The 27,738-nt window shown below is 40.8% G+C and overlaps 1 protein-coding gene across 7 annotated transcripts in view; it reads left to right on the forward strand.

Annotated features, from left to right (window-relative positions):
• The window catches only part of LOC142370262 (partitioning defective 3 homolog), a 333,677-nt gene that overhangs the window by 19,476 nt on the left and 286,463 nt on the right, over positions 1-27,738 (forward strand). For all 7 annotated transcript variants that reach the window (XM_075452746.1, XM_075452747.1, XM_075452752.1 and 4 more), the window contains exon 2: positions 15,071-15,172. In XM_075452746.1, coding sequence (XP_075308861.1) covers positions 15,071-15,172 — 102 coding nt within the window. The remainder of the gene's footprint in view (positions 1-15,070; positions 15,173-27,738) is intronic.

Raw genomic sequence — 27,738 nt, forward strand, 5'->3', positions numbered from 1 at the left:
AGACCCAGTGACCTGGGACCACTGGATGTGTTTAGCTTTTTTCCTGGCGTAGCAATACAGTCGGGAAAATGTTTGGATTTGGTTGCTATACTTTACAGATGACAGTTTTATAAACGAGGCCCAGTATAACGCTGGCTCTATGGGGAGAGTGAGGCTAAGAGATGAGCCGAGTTAAACAATGCAAATGTATGTGTTGTGTTGGCATTAGGCGTGCAAAGACATTTTGGAACAAACATCATAGTTATTGTGATATCTTAGGTTATCAGTAATCAGATGGAGGGGTTTTGTCTTCCCGGAAAATGGCTCTATTACAGAACACTACATTACATTACATTCTGACAGGAAATCCTACTACGATAGTTCCCACATTTGCACCTATTTACGTGGAAGTTTACAGTAAACAGAGATGTATTTAGAGATCCTGCAGCAGACCTGAGCTGACCCTTCCCCTAAAGAAGGGAACAGAGTTAGTTCTCACCACAGAGGATCAGCGAGAAGGAGAGGGAGAATTCTGGGAGTTTGGCAGACTGCTTGGGGGATGTAGTCTTGTTGACTTCCCGACACAGTTACAGGAAGTAGCTGGAGCAAAGGTGCAACTGCTAACTTTCAGAGTAAAAGTCGCGTTTAGTTTACAAAAATTGACAAGGAAAGGGGGAAAAAGTCAAAAGATAAAAATGGCACTCTTTGTCATTATGGTCTCAACACACAGATGCATTTTGCATGCAGGTTCACACAAATGAATATGTGCAGGTGCATGCACATGTGCCGCCTTGCACAAGCACAGTAAAATCACCAGTAATAGTTTCTGTTGTTTAACAGTTACAATTGGGGGTCTGCGTCTCTCTTAGCAACCACAGACGATCTCAGGATCTTAACACTGTATGCCATGACTATGTGACACTTACACTGATCATTCCAGACCGGTGGTAATGCACGCGGTTCCTGTCACAATAGACACGACGCAGACGAGCTCTTACTTGCTCATTCAGGCTGCCGAAAGGCTCCGTGGCCCAGCCGTCTCCCTGGCGGCGTTTTGCTGTACATGTAGAAGCTGCTTTCACTGCCAAGATGCTAAACAGTTTAAAGATTTCGAGCTCAACATTAATCTTTGAATTGATACGTGGTTGACCTAATTCATCAGGCACCCACATATGTTGATTTGTCCCTTAGGATTTAATAACATCTTTATCCACAAGTGTTGCTTAACTTGCTCCGTCATGTTGGTCCATAGCGTCCAGCTTAAATTTCCTGAGCTCTTAGTATTATGTAATAATGTATAATTGCTAGACTGCAGAGACGCAGAGTGATGCCATAGCTGCTGAAAGTGAGTGCATGACCTTCATCGACCTTTGCCTGGAACAAGCAAAGCATAAAATGCACTGAATATTATTTATTTACAAACTAGATACACGCTAAAGTCGGAAAGCTAAATCTAATAATACTGCTAACACAACGCAGCTCCCCTTCTCTGAACTTGCCTTTGATTCTAGCTCATGTGTTTTTTTTTTTTTTTAATAATGGGATGTGAATCTGGCTGAAATCCAAGCGCTTGTTCTTGGTCAAACTTTGATTACTTATCATTATTTATTCCTCCTGGGGTTTTCATTCTCCTGCATCCTAGCTGTAGAGTAAGTGATTTGGGGCTGTGTAACAGCTTTGGCATCTCTTACAGCGGAGCTGCCGATCAACATTGTAATTAAGTGATATTTGGGAAAACACAAAAATCCAGCTGTAATCTTTAAAACCATGTTCACAGAGAGCAGATCTTTGGGGTTTAGAAAAGGCTTTGGCTGAGTTTTATCTTAAAAGTGGCCTTTAATTCTAATCAGCAGCTTTTTTACATTCTAAATCTACTACTGATGTTTGATGTTCCAGCAGAACAAGCTGCATATGTAAAATCAGATATGTACTTTGTTGTCTTGTTTTTCTTTTTCTCTCCATGTTCCATTTGTCCGGCAGGACTATTGAACGCATCCATCTGCTTTCCTCGGCCTCTTTTCTCTCTTTCTCACTGTCACTCCTCAGGGGGCCTTTTCCTTTCCTGTTTGACTTTCAGGCAGCATTTTTATTGTCTTTTGCATCTTTTAATCCAATTTGTCACGGACGTTACAAAGCCTCTTTTAAACCTGAAGCGCCTTTGCATTGTTCCTCCTGTTTCCTGGGCAGGGAAACGAGCACGTCCCCAGGTATCAGGTAATGCCCACCATTCACTGGGAATTGTAGTGATAATGATGACAGTAGTAATGACTGCATGCATTGGCTGTTTTGTACATAAAAAGAATCATTACCCTACCCTTTCTAACATTTTCCCAGCTCTGTCTGTGCTGCTGTTGTTTGCTTTTTTCTTGATTCACAAGCTCTATAATGATCTATAAACTTTAATGGTCTAATTGTGGACTTAGAAGTCCTTACAGTTTCATATTGTTTGGAGATTAAAAAGACTTCTGATATTACATAAAACAATGTGGTCTGCAGGGAGGAAGATGAGTGAAATCAACCAGTGATGCACATACTGTATATCATATATATCACACTTAAGAGGTGTGATAATTCTGTAAATGACCAAAACGTCTCATAGAATTAGGTTGATTATATGTACAATTTACTGCAGCTTGCTGCAGGTGCCTTTAGATCTGTTTGTCCCGGTGACGCTTTGGGAAGTGTTTATTGGGGCTTGTGTCCCTTATCTCCCTTGGCAGTGTTTGGCTGTATGTCTCAGACTCTTCACTCTTCTTGACAAAGCTTAAGTGGTTCTGGGGCGATGGTCAAGTGGATGCAGATTACTGTGCTGGAGCACCTAAGCTTCGATTATGATTCCACCGCATCGGATTCACTGTAGAGAAACTGAATCAAACTTAATGAGTGATGATCACATACTCATTTTTACAACTTTCTGAGACCATTCGGCAAATTCGCACTTCACATCGTACCATAACCCCGCCAGCTCGAAGCCTTTCTTAACTGGTGTTGTGAATTTATTGTGGTGGGTTACAGGGTTGGCAGTATGAGCCTTGGCCCTTCAGACAAGGTATTAAAGGAGCTCACTCTAATACTAGAGCTACTGAGGCATTTGACGTCGGAATAACCTGGTTGACGCGCTGCCTGTCCTGAATGAATGTCCACACCGTTCCTTGCGGTTGCAACACAAGTGGATTTATTCTTGCGTGTTAAATGTTCACAAACAAACAAAACAGCGGCATGACGAGCGCCAAAAACCGTTTGCCCTTTCGGGTCAAAACACCTGACGACAAGAGTGCACAAGACTCCTATATGCACCTGAGAGACCCCCTGGTGACAGCACAGCAACCCCACACACATACCGAGCAAAATTACACCCTAGACTCAGGACACCAACACAACACATTTAGCTCCTATACAAGGATTGAGCACCGGAGTGTTCAACACGGTTTTCTTTGTTCTTTGTCTTAGGCAAAGCACCGAACCCCAGGTTGCTCTCTTCCTGCACAGCGGCTCAGTATTTTTGGTCAGGTTGAATGAGAAATACATTGTAAACCACTCTGTAGTATGCAGATATAGTCACAACAGAAGAGCGTCCTCCATGTTTTAGTTTTCCAAAGTTGACACACAGCAGCCGGTCTTGCTTGGCCAAATCTAAATGCACATTGTCAGTCTCTGCTGCCTGCTGGCTGAGTCGTATGTTTCCTGATTGACTCGACTTCGCTCCTGTTTTCACTACTGCTGCAGGAGGATATGAGCTGCAGTTTAGCGTTCGCCCACATGAGCACTGACATTGTGTTTGTATTCAAACAGTACCCAGTAATTGGCATATAATGATGTTTGTTCCACATTCAGATAGGAGGCACCTCCTCATTCAAACACAAATCTTAGAAACCCTCGGTGACCTCTCTGTGCTACACATCTGCGGACTGTGTGTGTGTGTGTGTGTTGTGACATCTCCCACTTCGGGTTGTCAGCTCTCGTGTTTCTCTTGGCTCATTTAGAGGTACCATCTGGCAGGCGTGACCTCTGTGCATGCGTAATGATAAACAAAAGTGTTTCAAATTATCGTGACTGCTGTCTGTACAAGTAGACGCGGAGTCTGGCAGTGCTCGGTTACAGTGAACGAGCAGAGTTTCGCCGCTGACTATTTTACTGTCAAACATTTTGTTTTTCAGGGAACTGGTGAGCCAAGCACATTTTCCTTTACTAGTTGGAAGTTACGGGGATATACTGACTCGCTTTAAACTAGTACAACCAAATGAGAACTTTGGCCATATTCACTGTGTTTCTGTGTTTCTTTCGCTGATCGAACTTCATGGGTTTGTGAAGAGTTACAAACAGTTTGTAAGAGATAACTTACAGGCCCCATCTCCACTAAATCTGACCGTTCCTGTTGTCAGTCTGTGGCTGAACAGATGGCCTGCATGGTACATCTCCCACAGGGTTTGAAAATCTTTCAGTAATAGGAAACCCTCACCCTCTGTTTCAGCTGTTTTTGATTTCTGATAATAATTTTAACCCAACAGATTGACTCTTTTTACGAGCACACTGAGGGAAGCCATCCCTCGCCTTTCTCTCATCCACAGAGTGTGCGGCGGTCTGGATTAGTATGAGATCTATTCTTGTTGGGATATTAATGCAGTTTGTCATTGAGAACATTAGAGAACTGAGAGTCACAACGTGCTGACTGGTATTGCCAATTCCTTCATCAAGTTTTAAAAGTATGTAATCATTTTTTAAACTTTTATACATATTATTTGTACTTCAATACCAAATGTTTTACATGTCATATAGGCATTTTTTTTTAATGCTTCGACAACATGTGCAGGTTGATGACTACCTTCCTCAGATGGAAAGAAAGTGACTCATATTCCCTAAACAAGCTGCCTATACTGTCACCCCAGACAGATTCCTCATTAAAGCTGATAAAAAGGTGGCTTTGGGAAACAAGCAGCAACTATTTCCTCAACACCAAATCACTTCAGTCTTCTCTGCGTCTTTTGATTTCCACAAACTGAAAAAAAAGATTTTATCGAGGTTATGGTTGACTAAAACAGCCTTCACACGATGATGATGGTGATAATAACGATATTAAGAAGAGAATAACTCTCTTCAATGTTAACTCAGACAGCATCAAGTTTTCTAAAGGTTAACTTCTTAATTGGATGGATGATGTCACGTATGATGACACAAATGATGAGTCACATCCTGGTTTGATGTCTGTTTTGATTTGCTTGGTGAAGCCGTTGTCACACCTGTGGTGCCAGTTCATGCAGGACCCCGAGGCAGCTCGTTTGGTCTGCATGGAGACACACACACACACACACACACACACACACACACACACACACACGCACACATGCGCACACACGCACACACACACACACACACACACACACACACACACGCGCACAGACACGCGCACAGACTCAGCCTTGTGTTTCTTTTATGCAGACGACATGCTTATTTTTCCATGTTGAACTTATAATGAGGGGTGAGGGTGTGTAGCTGTAGTCTTACAGAAACGAGCTTTAGGGAGAGTAAATCCCCTACTCAAGCAGATCACACGGCCAGGAAGATGACAGTTTATCTACACATGGGAATCGTTCCCAAATCACAAAGCTGATTTGGCTAAGTCTTTGACAGGATGACCAGCATTTATAACTTTGAGCTTTGTGAGTGATCAAATACACACACACACACACACACACACACACACACACACACATATATATGAATGTTCTGCGTAAAGGTGATATAGCTTCCGTTGCAGCTTCCATTGTCTTTATTTCCTTGATGTTTTCATGTGGATAATCACTTGTGGTCGGCCTCTGGTGAGTACAGAGCTGAAAGCACATTTGTAGCAGGGTGTCAAGTTTCTCCTGGTGTTGTACTTTGCAGCTTGCAGTTCCACTGGGCAAGCAGGACATTAATAATGCACAAACCCTAGAGGTGACTTTGTCTCAGAAATACCAATGCAGGGCGTCCCTCGGTATACTTGTTCTTAAGCCAATTGCAGTCTTCCTACACAGACAGACGGACAGACAGACATCCTTTTTGTGACTGGAGTTTTCATTTTGGGAACAGTTGTCACAAAAAGGCCGTTTAAACTCTTCACTGTTGCTCTATTCCCTTTTGTTTTAAGGTTTTTAGTGACTCACAAGAACAGTGGCTCCTGTGGCTATAATCAGTATTTACTTTGATAGTAGCTTTTACTGTGCTGATGCATTCAATGACGAATGGGAAATCCTAATTGCTAACTTTTGACTGGTTGAAAGAAAAAAGAAAGACAATTAGATGTATTGAATTAGAAAAAATAAAGAACGCTAATCAGAAGTCATTAAATAACGTACTGCTGGAGCATTATTAGCGCACTTATTTCGTGTCTTAAGTGAACTATGAAGCTAAAGATGAGATTTGATGTCGGCAGCAAAGAAAAAAGGGAAAACAAGAGAGTTTCAACATCCAACGTCTCTGGGTTAATGAAGTTTGTTCCAAGTGAATGTTGATCAACAGCCACTTTTACTGGAAAAATGGAAGATGTCAAGTGTGTTAGTCTGATAAACTGAGCCTTACAGCAGGAGTAAGACAGAAAATATCTGTGGGCACAATGTTTATGACTGACAGGGGATTTGACTCACTCCATAAATCACAGCCGTCACTGAGACGAAGAGCACAAACTCTAAGAGTAGGAGGTTGATAAGGTGAACTACTGGCTAACCCGAATGACTGGGAGGTCCGTATTCCCAGAGGTCAGAGGACATGGCTGAGTGGTAATGTTAAGCTGTTCGGTTACAGAGTGAAAGTCTTAATATGGCTTTAGCTGTTCATTTTCACACTATTCTCTGCGCATGTCATCACTTGAACACAACTTACAACATCAGTAAAAGAAATGGCATCATTTCGTAGATGAGTCATCTGGGACACATCAGAGGTGAATGCCATCTTTAGAATGTATTGCACACAAAGGCTATAGGTCCCACTCATCCCAAAGGACCAGTAACAGTTTAATTAACCTACATAGTTAATGTCATAATGTTCAAGTGAAAAAATCAACATTCTGTCAAATTTGATCCCTTGTCAACCAGCTCCAGGGAGTCTGAACCCCAGATCTTTGAATTTGCAGAAGCCAGCGGTTTCAATCATTTTAATTACGCCCAAATATTTGTGGAAGTTGGAGAGTTTGGGGAACACGGGAAGCTTCACGGATTCATCTAGCACTGGAACATTGTTGTGACAAGAGCAGATTTCTGTATGGTTCGGTTTTAAAGAGCTGGCCCATGCTTAAGATCAAAATGGCGACCTTCTTATTGCGAGGGAAGCTCACAAACCACTGACTCGGCGGGCCTCTCAGACAATAGATCATCACAGTGACAAATATCTATGAGAGGAAGTTTCAATTCGCTAAATCCTTCACTTCAGTGTTAACTAAAATATGTGAAAAAGATTCAAGAATTCAGTTTATTTTATTTACTGATGCATATTTATAGTTCTGAGATTCTCTATTTTTTGTGTTCTCTTTTTATTCGGAAAAGTATCGAAATATATGTTGGTACCGGTATCGATACCAGAATGTTTGTATCGGGACAACACTACCAGAACGTCACTCTTTTTATGGGTTCCTCCTGTGCCTTTTTTTTACCGTAGCAAAAGTAAACAGATAATAAATGCATTCTACAAACTAAATAAACACAAATCGGATAGATAAATGGGAAAAAGACAAGCAAACCGGAACAAACACACATTAACGATATACATTGTTCATATAGAAGTTACTTTTTCTTGAGAAATGTTTACTCTTCTCAGTTTTATTTCACTGGTTTGTCGATTCGTTTTAATTTGCAAAGTATTTCTTTTGACAGATGAAGATAAACTCCAGCAGGAGTAGAAACTGTCTCGTAATTACAGATGTTGACATGATGGGATTGACTGAGTACAATTCTCAAGTATTAATAATCGAGTAGTTAACGGGTGTAGGTCTGAAGCTCTGAAAACTGAAGTAAAACATATTTTTTCTGTATTACTGTACACAGATGACATCGTGTTTCACCAATACCCAGATAAACGGCGATGGGACAATGACCCCATTGTCTGTCTGTGAGCTGTCTTGCATCGTCTTGCCGTATCATCCAATCTTCTCCATTTACAGAACAAACCCCGTTGATGCCATCTTTAGAAGATAATAGATACGGCCGCATTTCATCTCTCCCATAAACTGTCTGCTTGTAGTTTGTGAAACATCATCCAACTATTTTATTCTGAAGGATCTTTTCCAAATGCCTGACATTCCCCAGTTCTTAGTAACTCAAAAGAATTTTGTCCAAACTTAGTGAATGCCGTCCCATCTTTGTCTTCGTCAGTATGTATACAAATTACAGTCGCGGCACTATTTGCCCATATTCATCGTGACCTGATTGAAGAGTTGGCTGCAGAGGTAATGGCTGTTGGAAAGCTTTGACCCCCCCAACATGAATTGAACACACAGCCTGCTGATCTGGAGTTAGGCGTGCTACTGTTGCGAATAGCAACACTTGCTGGAACCAATGTAGCAATCATAAAACACACACACAGGCACATGTGCTTTCTTTGTCTTTTCTTCCCAGCCTCCTCCCTTTCCCTGAGTTCTCTCAGAGGCCCCACTCTGTGTGGTCTTTGACTGAAACAGGCAACCCACTCCACTACAAAGACGGATACAAAGAGAGCTGTTGTTGAGGCTCATGTCAGAAGTGTGTCCGTGTGTCTGTGACGCAGAGCAACGACCTCTGTGTTTCCTTTCACCTCCTGACACTGAATCACCTAAAGCAGATACCAGATCAGACAAAGGTGGCAGCGTGTCTCCCATTCACTGCAAGAATGAATGATTGGAGCTCATAAGTAACTAAACAGGTGCTCGGGAGAGTAGCTGAATGACTGGCAGGCAATTCTCCCGCACATACCCTGTCACGCCCTGCTTATCTGCACAAATCTACTCCACCAAAAACAATAAGCTTTTCACTCGCAGGTGTGTTCAGTCCGAACATAGCAGTGATTATACTGTAGTCGCAGAATACGGATGTCAAGTAAGTCACACTGGGCCTACCAGAATTCTGCAACTACTAGAATGACCATAGCAGTCAAAATGACTGACAATGACAAATGGTTTTCTGATCCTTTAGTGCCTTGGCAAGTTCAAGGGAAGTAAAGAAGTAATCAGTGGTGATGTTTCTCCCCTTCCCCAGGAACGGCTCAGCCAATTTCAACACCACATCTTTGCCCAGATATGGCGCAGCATTCAGTATATATTTGGTATCAACATCAGTAGCAAGCCAGAACTTGATACCAAATTTACCAGGTTTGCCAGCTATATACTGGATGAAGCTGCACCTTGCTTTTGTTGGGAATATTCCCCAGAACTGTAATTTTCTTCTACTTGTCATTTTTTTTGTCTCTCTAAGGTTTAGAGTGAAGCTATAACTAGGTTTTAGCTTCACAGAGCATAAAAAACAAATAGACAATAGAGCAGGGTAAAGAGTGGGAAAATGTAGCAAATAGTAAAATATGATACCCCATGTAAAAAGCATGCAGTCAATTTGACTGCTATGGTCATTCGAGGTAGTAATACTCAGATCTCTTTTCTGTTTTGAAATTTTAATGATAAAACAATGTTAGAATATAATATACACATATTTAGGAAAAGTCAGGGTCCTATTGGTACATAGGTTTATTTTTTTTTTTAAACCAAGTTATGACGTTCCAAATTTTGAAAGCAGTCAAAATGACTGCCTTGGTAGTTCGAGTGTTGGAAATTTTGAAAAATGAACTTTATCTTCTGCGTCTGCGCCTCAGAGAATCGGACGGGCTCCGAATGTTCTTCTCTTGCATTCGGACACGTCGTTAATTCAGACAATATCGTCACCAACTGGCCCCGCACGATTATTTCAGGGTTTGTGGGAATTTCTACATATTCTGGAGAAGTGTTAGTCGAGGCCTGGATTCTTATCTGGGATCATAGAAATCCCGGACTGCTAGAATCTGTGCAGTGTGGTCTGAGTTTCATTTAAAAATGCTATAGCAATGGGAAACTTACAGTGCTGTTTGTTGTTACAGCTTTTATTTGTAACATGACCCGCTCATATTGTTTTGAATGCATCGCAAAAAACAATGTATGGTGTATATTTTTATTCGTGGATTTTGTTCCTTTGACACACATGAAACGACTGTGACTTTAAGACTGAGAGTGTTGAAGCTTTTTTTTGGATAATCGATGAATTTTCGGCCTGTTTCTGGAAGGAACTCTCAGGCCGCGAGCAGCAGTACCTTTTAGATGCTTAGAGATCGTAAGTGAGTGGATTAATTTGTGAAATAGTCCCCTTTTAGCCGGTCGGGAAGTTCTCTGCTTACCCGTCGGCAAAGCTGACTTTGGCCTTCTGTGTACAGACTTTCAATTTTGTTCAAATGCACGAAACCCTGAGCTGACAAAAATGTATCTGCGGATGGAGGGAAAAAGTAAGTACAGAGCTAAAATGTCAGAAGGCTATTTGACTCTGCCAAGAACTTCAGTCTCCCATGGCATGTGGACTTTTGCTGAAGGGATGATGGTAACATAATGAGCTGAAATGAAATGATGTGTATGCCTCAGCGAGTCCTCTGACTGAAAAGGTCATACAAGTCATTTGTTCATAGCTCTTGATACGGCTCACAGAGGTGTGCTGTGAAGCATCACTCCTACACGCGTGACAAGAAATATGAGCGTTTACACATGAGAGCAGAACTCGATCTCAAGTAACCCATTTAAGAAGCTACGAAGTTCTTATTCAAAGGAAAGAGGGCTAAATGGACGCAGCAGCAAAGCACTGCACATACACTCCATCGATAGCGTGACGGTGTTTTACAAAAACAGTCAATTCCTGGTTCGATTTAGGCATTAAAATGACTTGTTTAGGGTTAGAAAGCGAACATGGTTACATCTAAAATACTTTCTTTTTACAACAAGACCCTCCCAATCATGAATGCCATTTTGCTGTTTGCCTTGGTAACATGTAAAAACACAGCATGTCATAATGACATGTTGCCACTTTCTTGTTGGCTTTGGAAAGTAGCATCACTTGGTTAGGATTAGATATCAAAACTACCCAGTTAGGTATGTTTAGGGTTAAAAAAAAACATTATTTTTTACAATGTGACCGTACATTCATGGATGTCATTTTATCCAACATGCAACTGCTCTCTTTACCAGAGGTTAAGTATGAACTGAATCTGCCTGTATGAACTGAATCTGCCTGCATGAACAGATGCCACATGGGTACATTTAAGAAGGACACTTCCGTATCAACCAATCACCTGCAGCCGCTGGATGGCTTTGTAGGAATTCATATTAATATTTACAAGTCACAAAAAGAAACAAAAGGGTTTTAAGTATGCGTGAATTGCCGCATTCGGCCTCCCGAGTGAACACGTTGAAAAGCTGTCGGCTAATGTGACAGTAGCAAGTTGACACAAAAAAAAAAAAGAAGTCATTTTTGGGCTTCAATATAACTCTGAACAAGTCAGATGTTGTCCCTCCCTCCCGAGTGTCTTTCTGAGATTAAGTTGTCCGGCTGACCTTTTCTCAGAATCGCGCTCGTTCCTCATAATCCACCAGAGAAACGAGCCTGGATGAGGATGTCACCCAAGCAGAACTACATATTCAAATTCTGCTACACATTGGTTTCTGTTCACTTCAGTTTATGGCTTGTAATAACTTCCAGATTGGGGGCGTTTTATGTTGTGTCTGTCCTCGGCTCGGTTGAAATAAATCTTTGTTGTTGTTGCTGTGATGTGGTTGGGATTTATTTTTTCTTTTCATTCGTCTTCCAGGTTTAGATACTTTGAAACCGAGACATAAAAACATGACATTAAGTTATATTACGGATCATCCGTGTTGAACTGTTTAAACTGAATTTCTGAACCGATTTTTCTGTGAAGGCTGTCAGTCTTATAGTAGCTTATGTGGCTGTTATTAACATGGTAACTTCCAGCCTCACGTTGATTTCTGTGTTTTTCTGTTTGACTCGCCATCTTTTCCCTATTAATGACATAAAAAAGGAAAGAAAGCATCACAGAGTTGTTCCCCTCATGATTTGGACCAGTACAGCAGGCTCTCAGTATAAAACAGCTGAGCAAAAAGCCATGCAACCGCAGCCTTGAAGACAGCTCGGTATGGAGAAGAAAGTAAAGGGGGAGAAGAGTGAGGACAAAACAAAAGATTCCCTCATGACTTGATGACTGACACAGGGCAATCACTGAACTGAGTTATTTCTCTTTACCCTTGTGTCTGACTGGTCAATAATGCTTCAGCGCTTCTACGCTATGAGCTGGGGAAAGCCAGAGTGAGGGAGGGTTTTATGGAAAAAGGAGAAAAGCAGGCTATGGAAAGCTTTTTTTTCTCCTTTCTCTTCACTTCAGACATGCAAACCAAACATAAAATCATATGTTTACATCTTAAGACTTTGTTTCCATACAAAGAAACATTCACACCCAACTTTCAAGCTAAATATAAAGTTTCTTTAAAAAGGTTTATACTGCAGTGTCTGCTGCAAACTGCACTTTTCTTATGGTGCTGAAATGTAGTGAAAACACTCAATAAATACTTCAAACATTACTGGAGAATTTGGCAATAATTTGCTTCTTGGCTCTGCTCCCAGTTGCCGCTGTTCAATAGACAGACCTCTGCTTGAAGCCTGTTCATGCACAGCTGTACGTGTGAATTTGTTGTCATGCTTTTGAGACTTACAAAAGCAGCCATCGAACAAGGAGAAGACTTCACATGTTTATACACCATATGTGTGATGAAAACATGGACTCCAGACAAAACAAAACTGAAAGCTTTTATTTGAACTAACACAGTTTACTATTTCTAATAAACCAAGACCTTAAGATAGCAGAGGACATAAAACAGTTTAGATACAGAGCACTAAAGTAAATGTTTGGACTATATAAACATGATTAATTAGTTTTATTCTAGGAATCAACCTCTCCTCTGACTCCTTTAACTCTGACTTTCTCTCTTCGTCCTCATTTCCTCTCATAATTTTCACTTTGGGTCTCTTCTGAAATGGTGAAAGTGTCTTTTCTTTATTTTACTGTATACATTATGGCAAAGATGTGTATTTATTCAGTTTCTGGTGCGTGACGTGGGTACGAGAATGAGCTAAAGAAAGCCTGGTGTACTTGCGTCAGAGGCACATCATTTTGAAGGTTTGAAACTTCTCGAGTTTTGCTTGAAGTCAGATTTTCTGTTATTCTTTTTTTCTCATATTATCTATTCTTTAAGACTGTATTGTAAATACTGAACGAGAAAAAGCGGTTTGCACTGTAGATCCTTTGCTTTGTGAACAATAAGCATTTCAAACTCAATCGAATAGCTCCATAGCTGGGATTGTCTGGCGCCCATTATCTTCCATCCTTCCGTGCCTTATCCTTTATGCAGTTCAGGATGGCGGAGATCCATAATTCTGCGTTTGGATTTTTCACAGCCAACCTGCAACTTTAGACCCCTTTCCCAACATGACAGCTTCGGTAGCCTGCCTCTGCAGGGCTTTTGAGGGGTGCCGTAGAAGAATGTAATTTAGCGTATGACATGTAGCGCCCAGTAACTGGATGCTTAATGATGCACCGTTAAACAAAAGAAGGAGGCTGAGTCACTGATGATGATAAAGCACCAACTTTATCTTAACTTTATCCAATTGACGCCCATGGTAATGTTCATGGGCGTCAATTGGGTATTGCAAGGTATGGCAGCTGCCACACCTTGGCTCCAGGGGAAAATGTAAATGTTTGTTTTTAATTCATGGAATTACTCTGTGTCAATTTGTATTGATTATTCTATTATTTAATACATATAAATGAACTACAAATGAAATTCTGAACAACACAATCAATTGATCTAAGTATCATCTTCCCTTTTGAAATGTGGGATCTCCCAGCCCTCCCTCCCTCCCTCCCGCGAGATGACGGAGCCTGGAGGTCAAAGCTGATGTTAATTAGCGGGATTTGTTGTTTGCTAATTAATGTAAAATATGGAAAGAAAGCAGAAAACTTTAGATTTATTTATCACAAAAAAAAGGGCAGATGATGATGGGTCCAATGTTGCCCCAGCGGCGGAGGAAGAAGGACCATTTAGTGAAGGCGGGATTCAGGCTGTTAACGAGGCTGTCCACTTCAGCACCTCCGCCGCTAATGCTAATGCTAGCAGGGAGACGGAGACGAGTCCATTGTTATGTTAGCGGCTATGTGAGTGAGACTGCATTTGCACACAGATAAGCTACATAGCAGACTTTTGTGGTGATTATTGTATATTTATTGATTTATTGATACTGTAGTCATGTGACTGACTATAGTGACCTTGCCATACCTTAGCTTTGGCTGAATTGACGCCGCTGATAATGTTCTTCCTTTTTCTTCTTGTTTGTTTCAAGAACCTCTTTTTAGCTAACGTTTGAAAAGCTGCCGTACAGATTAAAACGCTTCTTAGTTTATAAAGAGTAGCAGATATTTATTTGCTTGCCCTTTTAAGAAAGCAATATTTACTACACTTTATAGGATGTGTGCCAAGAATTTGAGGTACAAGTTTATTCAAGGTCATGTGGTGCTTTCTCCAATTAGCATTTTTACCTCCCCATTATGCATGCATTGGTTGATCTATAAGAACTGATCAATTCAATTCAATTTATATAGCGCCAAATACAACAAATGTCATCTCAAGGCACTTAGATAATAAAGTCCAATTCAGTATGTCCTCGCTGCCCTGTCATATTTTCATTGACACTCAGAGAAAAGTGTAAACCATGCTAAGTTGGCAGGGCGTTCAGCAGGGGATTAAAATATTTCATAACTGCCATCATGGTTTCAATCCATAACCCTGTCAGAGCTGCTATAGATGTGCCAGCCAACTGGATCATGATATGAACCACATGGTCATTAGATCAGCTGATTCTTAAGGAGACACAAGCTGTTCATTCATTTGACCTGGCGATGCTAATGTGTTTTATGGCATTACTGACATAATGCTGTATATCCTCAGTCTATATGGTGCAAATAAAGCAGATCTCATAACACATTTAATCCTGTTTTTTTTTTTTTTTTTTCCCAGGACCCCAGCTACTGGGTTCAGGTCCACAGGCTGGAACATGGAGATGGAGGCATCTTGGATCTTGATGACATGCTGTGTGATGTAGTGGATGACAAAGATAGGGTGAGTGAAAGTATGCTTTACCATCTAGAATAGAAGTATGTATTTGAATCAGTATATGTCATATTTCATTTGTTTATTTATTGGTAATTTTTTCAGTGTTTGTACCTCCTCTCATTTCCCCAGAACTTTTCCGTATGCAGCATTCAATAGTGTCTGAACTCTGAGGTGTTTGTGCATAAAAGTACTCAGAGGTTCACTGACATGCGCTTATGATTGCACATGCTTACATTTACAATGTCATCATTACCAAAACGCTACAGAACAGTAAACCACTGCACACCGCCGTGTTCTTGATTTAATCGTTTCAACCTGTGGACGGTTCCCCAAAGCTTTGATATCTGTGAAAAGTTCAATGGCACAGCATAGTGCTATGTGTTACATTCAAGGGCTGCTTTGATACGTGAGTAACTGGTTTCTATATTTACCAGCAGGTATTAGTAGATGACACTACCTACCGCACCCTGTGTCCCTGCTGTGAGCAATTACACTCGACCCTGTTATATCTTCCCATGGGAAACATGCTTACTGCACTTTAGGCACCGGCTTTCCTTTTTGTGTTTGGCCATTTTAAGAACTATGCACCATCTTTATCTCTTTGAGAGGGGGATGGTTAAGGTGAGATTGCCACGTTTCAGGTTTTATTTAATTATTTGAGAATAGGTTATAGCTGACAGCTTATATAAAAATGTATTCAGAATGAATGAACTGGTGGTTGCTAACTGGATGACAAAATAAGGTAAGATAAAGTAGTCAGAGTTTTTTTTCTTTTTTAAACTACTTGGTACTGTTAATCACTAGTATATCCTTGACTTGCTTGGTGATTTATCTAATGTTCACATCAATTCAACGACAAGGTGTGTCTTCAGTGATAAGGTATGTCTCTAAATGGTTTTTATCATTGGTCGATATCCACTTGCACATTTCTTTAAGCATGTGATGTTGTAGAGACCAAAATTGTCCCGTGTAAGCTGACTATGCGTCCTCCTCAGAAACACTGTATGTCTTGAGGTCGAGTTCAGAAACAGAGCATTTCCCCCATCTCATACTTCTGTACACAGCTGTAAGCTTGTGGATTTGAATGGTTTGAACAGTTGGTCTTTCTGATTGCAGATGGCTTTTGGATCTGTGGGTCCATTTTTAAGCAAGCACGAGACAGAGTGTGAATGCATGTGCATCTGCACACCTGATAATGACTTGTAGGTGCCATGGTTACACATCGGGTTGGATCGGAGGGAGAGCAGCTGTTTTGCACCTGCTGCCAGATATACTCCTTTCTCTATTTTCTCTTTCATCCCAGCATGTCGTTCTCTTTCCTCTCTACATCCTCTGTGGTCGTTGGCAGGAAAAATACAAAGGAGGACAGAAAAGAATTACAATTATACCAAACCATCGTGGGAGTATGGATGTATATATACTAGGGCTGTGACTCGATTAAAATTTTTAATCGCGTTAACTACAGGCTTTGAAATTAATTAATCGAAATTAATCGCCTTTTAATCGCATATACTTTATCCTTTAGAAAATTAACATTTTCAACAATACTTCAACAAACTCAGAACATATCCCTATTTGAAATCTGAATGTAGCATGCATGAAAACACAGTTTATAGAATCTTGGATGTTAAGCTGCGTTGGGCCCCCGTTAGCTTCCACGCTGATATTTGAGGCCTGATCAACGGCGGCACCAGCGATTTTTCGTTGGGGTTGCTATGCAGTTGCTGCATGAATGTGAGGGGTTGCTAGTCAAAACAGCACCCCCCCCCCCCGCGCATCAACGCAACAACATTACTGACCCATTACTCCACCGTCTGCATGCAGCCTTGCATAGTGTAATGTAGCCTTGCATACTGTAAACTTTAAGTTATCAGCGGAGCTTACTGCTCACAAGCAGACAGATGTCGCACTGTGCGTTGTGGTGGAACAGCTGCATAGAAGGTCCAGGGCCAAGACAGCCCCAGCCCGTGTACGCAACCACACACGCACACACAGGCATACCTGTCCATCTCATTCATTCATAGCCCGTTCACTAAGGATAAAATAGCCAATCCACAAAGGCTACTTTGCCCACTGTGTTCCTCAAATAAGTTTTGATCAACTTCATCTTGGAAAAAAAGAGCTGGGAGTGAATGAGCTACAGTGCGGACGTTCTATTTCATCTCATCTGACGCACAACAGTTGTAGGCGACAACTTTCAAGAGATAGTTCTACCCGGCGGGCTTCCAACAGTAGCCTCGTACAGTGCTAAATCACACAGGCACAACATTACGTTCAAACGTGTTGCTCACACCAGTCTGTCCGCTGCCACAGCGGACACATAGCCTACTCAAGCCAATCTACTCGCATCACATTATGGCAGAGGAAGCACGCTGGCAACCTAACATAAAGTAAAAAGTGTGTCCGTTAGTTTCAAAAGATGGTGCTAACTGCACTGACACTAGGCTACTTAGCAAGTAGCTCTCGATAGACTGCAAGCACCTAGAGTCGACTAACAAACCAAGTCACAAGAAGACTATTTGATAATAGTGTTTCGGCGGGCATATGAAAAACAACTGGGATTTCCTACCTTATTTGTGTTACTTGAAGAAGGACATTCTCAAAATCGCCATATTCCAGTTACAATCGCCAAATATCCATTTAGAATTGCAGTTTAGCTATGTTATGAGTGAATGGGTGGTAAAATGAGAGGAAAACTGTAACATATGACTATTCAAAAACTAATTAAACTGAGAATACAATTAAATAGGATTTCTATTTATCTCATAAATCTGCTTTATGGCAATATTATTTTAGACCTCCGATTTCCCCGGGTAATTTAGAACAGACTTGATTGGCTGACTGTAGAATGACATCACCACAGCTACTGTAGATCTAGGAACAATGTGGATAGCCGTTTCACCAGTAAAGCTGGTGTTTTATACCTTTCCATATGTATATTTATCAGCTAAAGAACGAAAAACAGGGATAGGCTACCACGCAGCAACATACGTGATTCTTTACTTCTTAATATTGTTGTCGTTGTTGCACTGCACTTCTGTTCTTTGTGAGCAGTAAACCAGCCCCAAAGTTGGGGTAGCTATGGGGTTGCTGAGCACATTCTTGGGGTTGCTATAGCAACCGCAAGCAACCCCTTAGCGCCGCCTCTGGGCTTGATAGGCTGCGGTGATATGCGAATTCCTTGTTGCATAATCTGCACACAACCACGCTCTTGTCGACGCTTCCATCCGTCTGTATTTAAAAAAAAAATAAATAAATAATAAAAAAAATAATTATAGTGTGCGATTAAAATGCGTTATTTTTTTTAACGCACTAATATGTGTGTAGTTAATTAATCGAAATTAACGCGCTAAAGTCCCAGCCCTAATATGTACTATATACTACATACTATATTTTCCTCATTTTCATCTATCTGTCTTGCGCAGTGAGTACCTGCTCCCTCTGGTGGTTGTGTCAGCTGATTGCACGCTCACTGATGACAAAACATCGATAATACATATTTAGATGAATGACCATGTATAAGTTTAATAGTTGAGTTGCCCGACCTTAATATCAATCAGCCTAAAAAGTAAACAATTATACTCTGATGTCAAGACTTTTACATTATTACTGCAAAACACTAGTGCAGAGTTCAGCTGGAAGTGAGCTGTATCAACCGGCTTTGGTCAGGTGAGACAGCTCTGTGTGTGTGTGTGTGTGTGTGTGTGTGTGTGTGTGCGCATGCATAACTTTATCTCACTGTGGGGGTGTTTTCTCCTTTGTGTGTGTATACAGTTGTAGAAGCAAAGCCAGTCTGTCCAGTTCTTTCCATAAGCCACTGCCTCCTTCCCTGCTCGTCTGTTTAATCTCTAAACGGGCAGCAACACAGCTTAACTGTAAAATTAAAGCACTCCTTTTTGTATTATAGATGTAGCACTTCTGGAGGTAATGTGACCTGGTGTAGAAAAACCTTTGATCTTTTTTTTTTTTTTTCCTCATTATTCAGTCAACAGAGCACTGGAGTTCTTGTTGCACACAGTTTATATAACAATATGGTATATAAGTAAGAAATGAGTCTTTTATCAGTTTATACAGTGATTTCATTCTCTCTTCCTTATGTTTATAGTATTTTGATTAATAACTTAATTTACAATAGGAGAATTACCTACCTTTGAGATGGATATAACATTTACTATCCCCGTACATGTGAGCCATGGAGCCTTAAGGCTGATTCATACTCGGCGCGACCTCGCTCATACTAGCTGGTCGCAAATGGCGCAAACGGTCACGTGTCCCAAAATTCCGCCACGCCCCCCGTCGCAAGCTAGAAAATCCTCGCGCGGCGCAAGGGCGCGCACACAACTTTTTTTCTGACTTCACGCGCGCTCAACTGGAAACAGCTGACCAAGAAAAAGAAAAAATTAACACTGCAGAGACCGCGGTGACCGAGACGGTGCGCCTCTACAAACATCTGTACGACATGTCTATGAAGTTACACTGGGACAACGTTTGACAAAGTTCGTCTTGTTGCAAAGGACGAACATTCCACCTTCTCTTCTGTTTTTGCCGCAGCCGCTTAGCTCTGAGATACATATACAGTTCTACACCCAGAGTAAATTCATTCCGCATCAGATGTGCCAGCCTCTGCTGACGTGACACCACAGGTGGCATTGTGTATGCTTTCTTCATATGCTTTTCAGCTTGTTTCCTCAACAGTGACGCTCGCTGGTCTGGAGAGAACTGCAAATGTGACGCATACTCGGCACAAACTGCGCTTATGAGCTGAAGGAACTGTGAAGGGGCTGGCGCTTTCGATGACGTCAGTAATGGTTCTCGAGCCAGAACAGTTGCGCGTTTGCGCCGAGTAAGAATCAGCCATTAGTCGTCGACGATGAAGGGTTTATATTAGTTGGGAAAGTCTTTGATTTCCTTAGTTTTTGTTGACCCTCATATTATCTGCAGTCAGGTATGCTACCATTGTGGAATGAGACACTCATTCTTTTTTTCTCGACCTAAGTCAACAGTAGATTTCATAGCAAATGTCACTGTGCCAGATTTGCACTGTGCAGACCAGCAATTGGGCCTGAGTTGGCAACACTGACAGACAAAACCTGCACACTAAATTATCACTGCCATGTAATGCTCACGCCAACTGTTTAACTGCATTCGTTGATCTAATTAGAATGCAACAACATCCTTGATGTCTTGTAAAAGAATTGAAATGATGCTTGCTCTTTGTATTCCTGTCACACGTAAACTTAAAAATATGACGTCATGTCATGTTGCAGTTTCTCGGAAATGGGAGCACCCAAGTGTTCATGCAGCTCAGGTCTTGTGTTTGTGTTGGTGTGTGAGCGGGGTGTCTGGCTTAGGTTCAGCAAACGGATCATCATGATGTGATCTGTGCAGTTAGAGCTGCTGCGAGCTGCAGCATGTCTGTTTCTGCTCCACGGATTGTCACATTGACCGCATCGGTGATCTCACTTCCATTTGGCATGCACGCATTTGAACAGTTACTTTAGTTTTGGTTTTGTATTACTCTCACAACACACGGTTGCTGTTTCAAAGCCTTGTTTCTGCATTTGAGGCTAATTCTTTTGAAATCATGATGATATGTTGGTATTATTTGCTCAAATGTTAGTAGTAGTTAGTAATACTTCACCCTATTTAGCATGTAAACGTCCTCCATTGAGTCAAGAAGAGAAATTTGTTTAATCTTATCTGTCATGTCCTAACTTTACCTGTAATGTTTTATCTATGATAGGTAATGTACATCTAGTTTATGTTGCGGTAACCACTGAATTTGGATAGTTTATTTTTGCTTTTTTGGGCTTTGCAACACCAACTTTGTGGTGCAGCACTGCCACCAACTGACTAGAATTTAAAATGATTTGTAGGCTGGCATATGAAAAGCTCACATGTTTTTCATGTGTGTCTGTTTGTAATATACATTATTGTGTTATTCGTGACCTATGGCAACTGTTGCGTTCCTGGGATAAAGAAATCTTTTCTCACACTGGAAAAAATCTAAATCTTACCAAGTATATTTGTTTCATTGAGTATCTCAATACTCTTGATATAAGACACAATTGTCTAACAAGTACCATTTCAGCAAGGTATAGGGACTTGTTTTAATACAATACATCTTGAATATCTTGTTAAGTGAAAAGTCTTGAAAACATCTTGTTTTGAGTCATATTTCACATGAAACTTATTTTTTTCATTTGAAGAGGTTTTTAAGCTAATTTCAAGAACACTTCTAACTCAAAAGTCCTAAATATTTCAAGAAATCTCGACAAGGTGATTTTCACTAGTTCCATTGATATTTTTTTGCTTATTTCAAGCAAAAACGTCTTGTATTTTTTTTATTTTTTTAATTTTACTTATTTTTAGAGGGGCATTTTTTTCCAGTGCATTTAAATCATGTAATTGGGTTTTGAATGTATGTTTCATACAACCGTGCCATATATCTGAGAAAGTCAAGAATGAGTTCAGTTTGGGAATTTTAAAGGCATATTTCTCAGCGCTTCCGGGCACTAAATTTAAATGGCTAAATGATAACTACACCGATGAGCCACAACATTAAAACACGAACAGAGGAAGTGAATTGATTCTGACGTCTTATTAGGATGCAACATTCCATGCCCTCCGGCAACCAAATGCTTTAGTCAGCCTAGTGCTGAAAAAGGCTGAAACTTAGAGGCAATTTTGAAAATGTAATCCAATTTGAATGAATACTAATGATAGCCATCAAAAGGCTGGAAGTAAATGTGATACAGGATAACCATCCATACACCAGATGGCGGTGTGACAAATAAATTGACTGTTGGTTTGGAAGATGGTCTTCGGTTGTAAATTCATGATAGGGGCCTATTGTAATGAGGTCATAAAAGCAGCAAATGCATGTAATATGGCTAATTAGATTAAATTAGAGTGAACTTTAATGGTCTTTGAAGGGGAATTTGGGCAATTACATCAGCAATCACAATGTTATTTTAACTGTCAAAGCTGTTGTTGTTGCACGAGACAAACTTATTGTCTAATTACGTGCAAGTTCTTTTAAGATGTAGTAAATCCTGTGTTACAGATCCAATTACAAACAGAAGGGAAATAATTGCATTCACATGCATAGCAGTGAATTTAATTAGAGAAGGAAAACATGTAAAACATAGCCACTAAAGTCTGTGCAGTAAAGATGTCCTTGAAAGCAAATTCACTGCAATAAGACCATACTTTAAGTCTCCAGGGGAACACAAGGTTCAAACAGCGTAGAAAGATTATTTCTAAAGATATATTCATGTTCAATGTGAGGCGTCTCTTTTAAATGGTGCCCTGTAGTTTCATTACATTTTCCCCCTCACTAAATGTTTGTAGTTTAGATTTTCCTCAGGTTGATCACAGAAAAAGTTCATTATAGTGGTACACAAATCAGCAGTTAGAATAAAACTGCGTTCTTTGTTACAGTAGGATGTGTAGAGGTGGACAGGCAAGAGGAGATATACAACAAATTGATATCAACAGTACCGGTAATAATGATTATACAATTTTAAAACAAAAATGTTAAATTAATCGCAGTCACACTTTTGAACCACAAGGAGGCACTCAAGCACAGGTTATAGCAGCCTGTGCAGTTGAATGGAGATGATCTTTTGTACGGATACCAGCATATATTTTTGGACAGGTTATGTACTTCCTACAGAATAAAATGTAATAACATGACATAAAAAAAACACACACAAATGCTTACATATGTACAACCGTAAGAAACAAAAAAAAGGTTGTGCTTCGCTGAACTGCAGACCTGACTGCTTCCTTCATTTGTGCTAATGGGTTCTGTCTTAATGAACATCACACATCAAATGCAGTGGCCCCTGTGGTTGAGCTGGTGGACAATTGGCATTTTCCTGGCCCCTGAAGTTGGCATTTCCATGGCAACGGCAGTCGGTTGCCTAGTGGGCACCTGTGCTGGGTCGAGATCAAGCCGTGAGTGAAATTAGCCAAGGCCAAAGCAGGGCCCCAGCAGCTGCCCCCTGGTACTAGAACACTGCCAGGGGAAATCAAAGACTAATTACTCTGTTTGTCTCTGTGAGAGAGAGAGAGAGAGAGAGAGAGAGAGAGAGAGAGAGAGAGAGAGAGAGAGAGAGAGAGAGAGAGAGAGAGAGAGAGAGAGAGAGAGAGAGAGAGAGAGAGAGAGAGAGAGAGAGAGAGAGAGAGAGAGAGAGAGAGAGAGAGAGAGAGAGAGAGAGAGAGAGAGAGAGAGAGAGAGAGAGAGAGAGAGAGAGAGAGAGAGAGAGAGAGAGAGAGAGAGAGACCTCGGGTATAGACTGAAGTCTCTCTGATTGGTTGTGTCTTGTGGACTCTCCAGGATTTATATTATTTTGTAATGTGATAATCTATTTTCAATATAAAAATGTTTTGCACTTTCTTAACATGGTTAGAAGGTAAAGACATCTGCTGTACCAAAACATGTTCCAGTCAGTCATTATTATTATGGTTTGAAATATGATTTAGCTTCTGCATTTGAAGGGCTTTTAACCGAATCCCACTTTTCTTTTGAGGATCTGTGGTATATTCACATTCATTCATGTTCGGTTCAAAATGTTTTTCTTGTAGAGTTTATGGCAACACAATGAGCTTTGATGATTCAGTTGCCACTCTGTGGTGTGCTGCTCATAGCACTGGAAAAAAATTATTTGAACGTCCTTAAACTGAAGATTAAAGCCTTTTAGTTCTTAATTATAAAGCGTTAGTTTTAGTTGGTAGAAAATCTTCCTTTTTTATTTGAGATACATTTTCCATAGAGAATGGTTAGCAGGGTCATTGTAATGTTAGTCTATTATGTTCGTATAACACACAAGTGACTCTTGTATTGTAGCAAATGACTTGCTCTTGACTATCAGCAGATGGGATTGTTTACGACTCTAATTTGCAATGGTTTGTATATGTTTGCCCAGCTTTGTAAATCGGGTTCAACAGCATCTGCTGTAGAAATAGTTATTTGGGAAAAATAAGCAAAGAAACAACAAAAAAAGAAGAAACCTGCAACACAACAACAAATAATTTTTGTTATGCAAGTCAGATTTCTGTTTGATGTCGAATAATAGAAATACATCCACCACAGACGAGTGAAGTGGATGGTTTCATAACCCTTCTGACCACTCCCTACACCTCAGACAGAGCGATGCAGAACTGGAGGGAGAGTACATGCAGGAGTTAATGAAGGCATGTTTCTCCGGTTCCCTGTCAGGCACCAGGCCTGTTTCTGCACAGAAGAAAAAAAAAACCTTTAAATGGACACGTATTCCTGATCTAAAACTCAGATTAAAGCAAATGCTGTACGTGCCCATTAACGTGCGTTGGGAATGTGCTACTGCTGATGAAAGGAGAAATGCATTCCACTCGCACCTGCTGACATTTGCACACTAACCAGGTTAGTGGAAAATGTGCATGTTTTCTAACATTAAGAATAAAGAAAGAATGCTCAAAATAAAGTGAGACTTCACATTTACCTTCCCACAACAACACACATCCAGAAATAGTCACACATACATCTTTACAAGCCTATAAGGAAAGGAGTCAGTTCAGCATCCTTAAAGACTCTGACAGATTTTCTCCTCACCGCTGCACGACTCAGAGGTCTGTGGGTGGAAGCAAGCAGTTTTTCATTTCATGTTCCTCTAGGGCTTTGGATTTATAGTCTGTTGTTGCTCGGTTTTATCATTTGAACTTCACTTACTCTTTGAAAATTTGTTGAGCACTGTTGTTCTTCTTCAGCAACTCCCTCCGTCCCAGTTACAGTCATACAGTCAGAGTGAGAAATGCCCAGTGTACCCTCGGCCATTGGGCTATTCTTCTTGGAGAAACTCCAAAGTTTGTAATCTTTGTAATTGTAATCTGAGTACTGTTTTATGCCAAACACATTTGCTTTGCCAAGGAATGTTGCCTTTATGAATGTAAAGCCTCCCTTGTTTCCCAAGTTACTGCTTATTTATTTTTGTTACCATACTTTACATGTAATAGTGCCGAAGAAATAGAAAGAAACTATCAGAAAAAACAATGATAAACCAGCCGCTACACCTGCAGAAACCAAACAGAAGACATCCCACGGCCTCTGTAGGGAATCCAGGCAGAGAACCACCAGGAGCACCTGTAAGCAGACAAACGGAGAAAAAAAAAAAAAAAAATAACAACAAAAAAAAAAGCATAAGCAGTAACAACACCAGCAGCAAGCACATACAACACAACTGTGGATACGGATGGCCCGAAACCATAGGACAACACAGCAACTGCATAGCAAGCATGCAACTGGGCGAGTGTGTGTGGGTGGGTGGGTGGGTGGGTGTGCGTGCATGCATGCATGCACATGCAATACATATGGCACAGGTCACATATGAACCTTGCTCAGTTATAAAAGTACAGGGCCACCGCCCACCACCCCAGCGATCAGAAGCAGGCAGAGAGGACCCCAAGACCCAGGCCAACAGCAGCCCCCACGGAGCACAGAACCTGGGAAGCCCACCTCAGGGACAACCACGCATCCACCCACAAACTCGTTTATCTGACTCTGAAGTTTTTTAATATATATTAGTGACTTAAGGGCTTTACTGCATACTAATTCTTTGATAAGGATTATGAATGGTTTTGTATCAAAGGGATAGCTATTTTCTTGTTGTTTTAGATTTTTAAAGCTTGGGATGGGAGACATTCAAAGGAGTTCTTTGTTGCAAGGTAATGAAAACAATGTTATTCTTTATATTTAACATATTGCTACTATCTGTGTATTTGATGTATTTTTAGTGGGCTCCACACAAGTTACAATAACTAACTACACAACTAAGTGACTCACTGGATTGTTTCAGTTGTATTGTCTGGTCCTATAATAAGTGCTGATATTTTGATAGAAACGCTACAGAAACTGGAAAAATTATCAAATTCACGATAAACAAACTCGTCAAAGAATGTTATATTTATATTATTCTACAATGACTTGTGTCATGTCGTGATACTGATTATTATCCAGCTTCATTGTGTCCGAGATGATCTGCTGGTTATTGTTAAATCCGTCCAAATGTAAAAAGAATTTAGAAAGAAATCCTTTTTTTTTACATTTCTAATTCATATGCTTAATCTCTGAAGAAAGGTTTGTTGGAATTTGTGTGGTTTGTATGTATATATAAAGATGTGTGTTGTGTGACAGTCTTCCCGGCGATGATCTAAAACAATGATGACCTGGTTTGGAATTTAAGATAACACAAGAGCACGACGGCACTGTTATTCTCCAGAACCCACTGTTTCAGGCCTGCTGAGCCACCAGTGTGGATAATATTTGTGCAATCTTGTTGACAAAACTACAGTCTCAGCTGCATAGCATATGCAATATGACATACACTTCCCTTTGCCTGGGGTAAGAGTGTTATTACTCCATATTGCAAAGCACCAGGCAACTCCTCCATCTGTAAAACTGGTGAAATCAGGTCATGTCACCAAGCCTGTCTTGTAGCTTGGAGGGAATCCAGCTAGTACGTAGGTGTCTTTGAATTCTCCTCCATGACAGCTCCCCTACAGGAAGAATTTTATGCCACTGTGCCAAATAGCTCTTGACATGGCGTCAGCCCGCCTGAATACAGTCTGTAAATGCCACGGTGTTTCACCAAATCTGTGGATAGGCATAGAAAAAGCAATTTGTCCATCTTAAGACAAAAACGTAGAAAAATGATCACATGCACGTTCGAACATGCAAAGATATTACCAGCATAAACACATACTTGTGCTGTTTAAGCACGTGTCTTTGCAGGAAGCTGTTTGTCCTGGTTGACAGCTGTCAGAGCTGCTTTGGTTCCAATGTCTGGATACGTTGCCAAAGAAGCCTATTATCTGCAGTGTCAGAGTCATGTGTAGGGGCCTGGCATTGCCACAGGGGGCTGATTTAGGTCAGCAGCTACATAGATAGGCCCTAAATGGAGGTGACAGATACAGGCCCCCTGCTGAGATCCTGCTGGCCTTCCAAATATCACGTCAGGAGTAAACCCAGAAGCACTAACATAACAAAGAGGTTGTTTTTCTTTGTTATGTGGCACGTGCTGCACTTGCTAAGCTCACTAGCAACGCGCAGGGGAGGAGAAGTAGATCTGGTTCTCATTTGTAACTGGATGAGTTGCTAAGCTAGTGGGTAGGATTTTATTTATATGGCACCTTTCAGGATAAAAATCACAAAGTGCTTCACAATGAACTTCAGGAAACGAGAAATAATAAAAAGATATGATAAAAGCAAGATTGAAAAGACGGGTTTTCATCGGCTTTTTAAAAGAGATCACCAAGTGCACGGATCTCAGGCTCAGAGGAATTGAGTTCCAGAGAGTGGGAGCCACTGTTGCAAAGGCTCTGTCACCTTTAGCTTTCAGCGGTGTGCTGCACAGCCAGCGGCCCTGATCACATGACCTCAGGGACCTGCTGGGGACGTATGGCTGCAAAATTCTCTGATGTAAGTTGGTGCTTGTCCATGCAGAGCTCTATATGTTAGCAATGTACGGGACTCTGTAGTTGATGAGGAGCCAGTGCAGCTGAGTTAGCAACAGTGACATGAGAATACTTTG

The sequence above is a fragment of the Odontesthes bonariensis genome, chromosome 20 (genome assembly GCF_027942865.1).
Source record: "Odontesthes bonariensis isolate fOdoBon6 chromosome 20, fOdoBon6.hap1, whole genome shotgun sequence".
NCBI classification, from domain to species: domain Eukaryota; kingdom Metazoa; phylum Chordata; class Actinopteri; order Atheriniformes; family Atherinopsidae; genus Odontesthes; species Odontesthes bonariensis.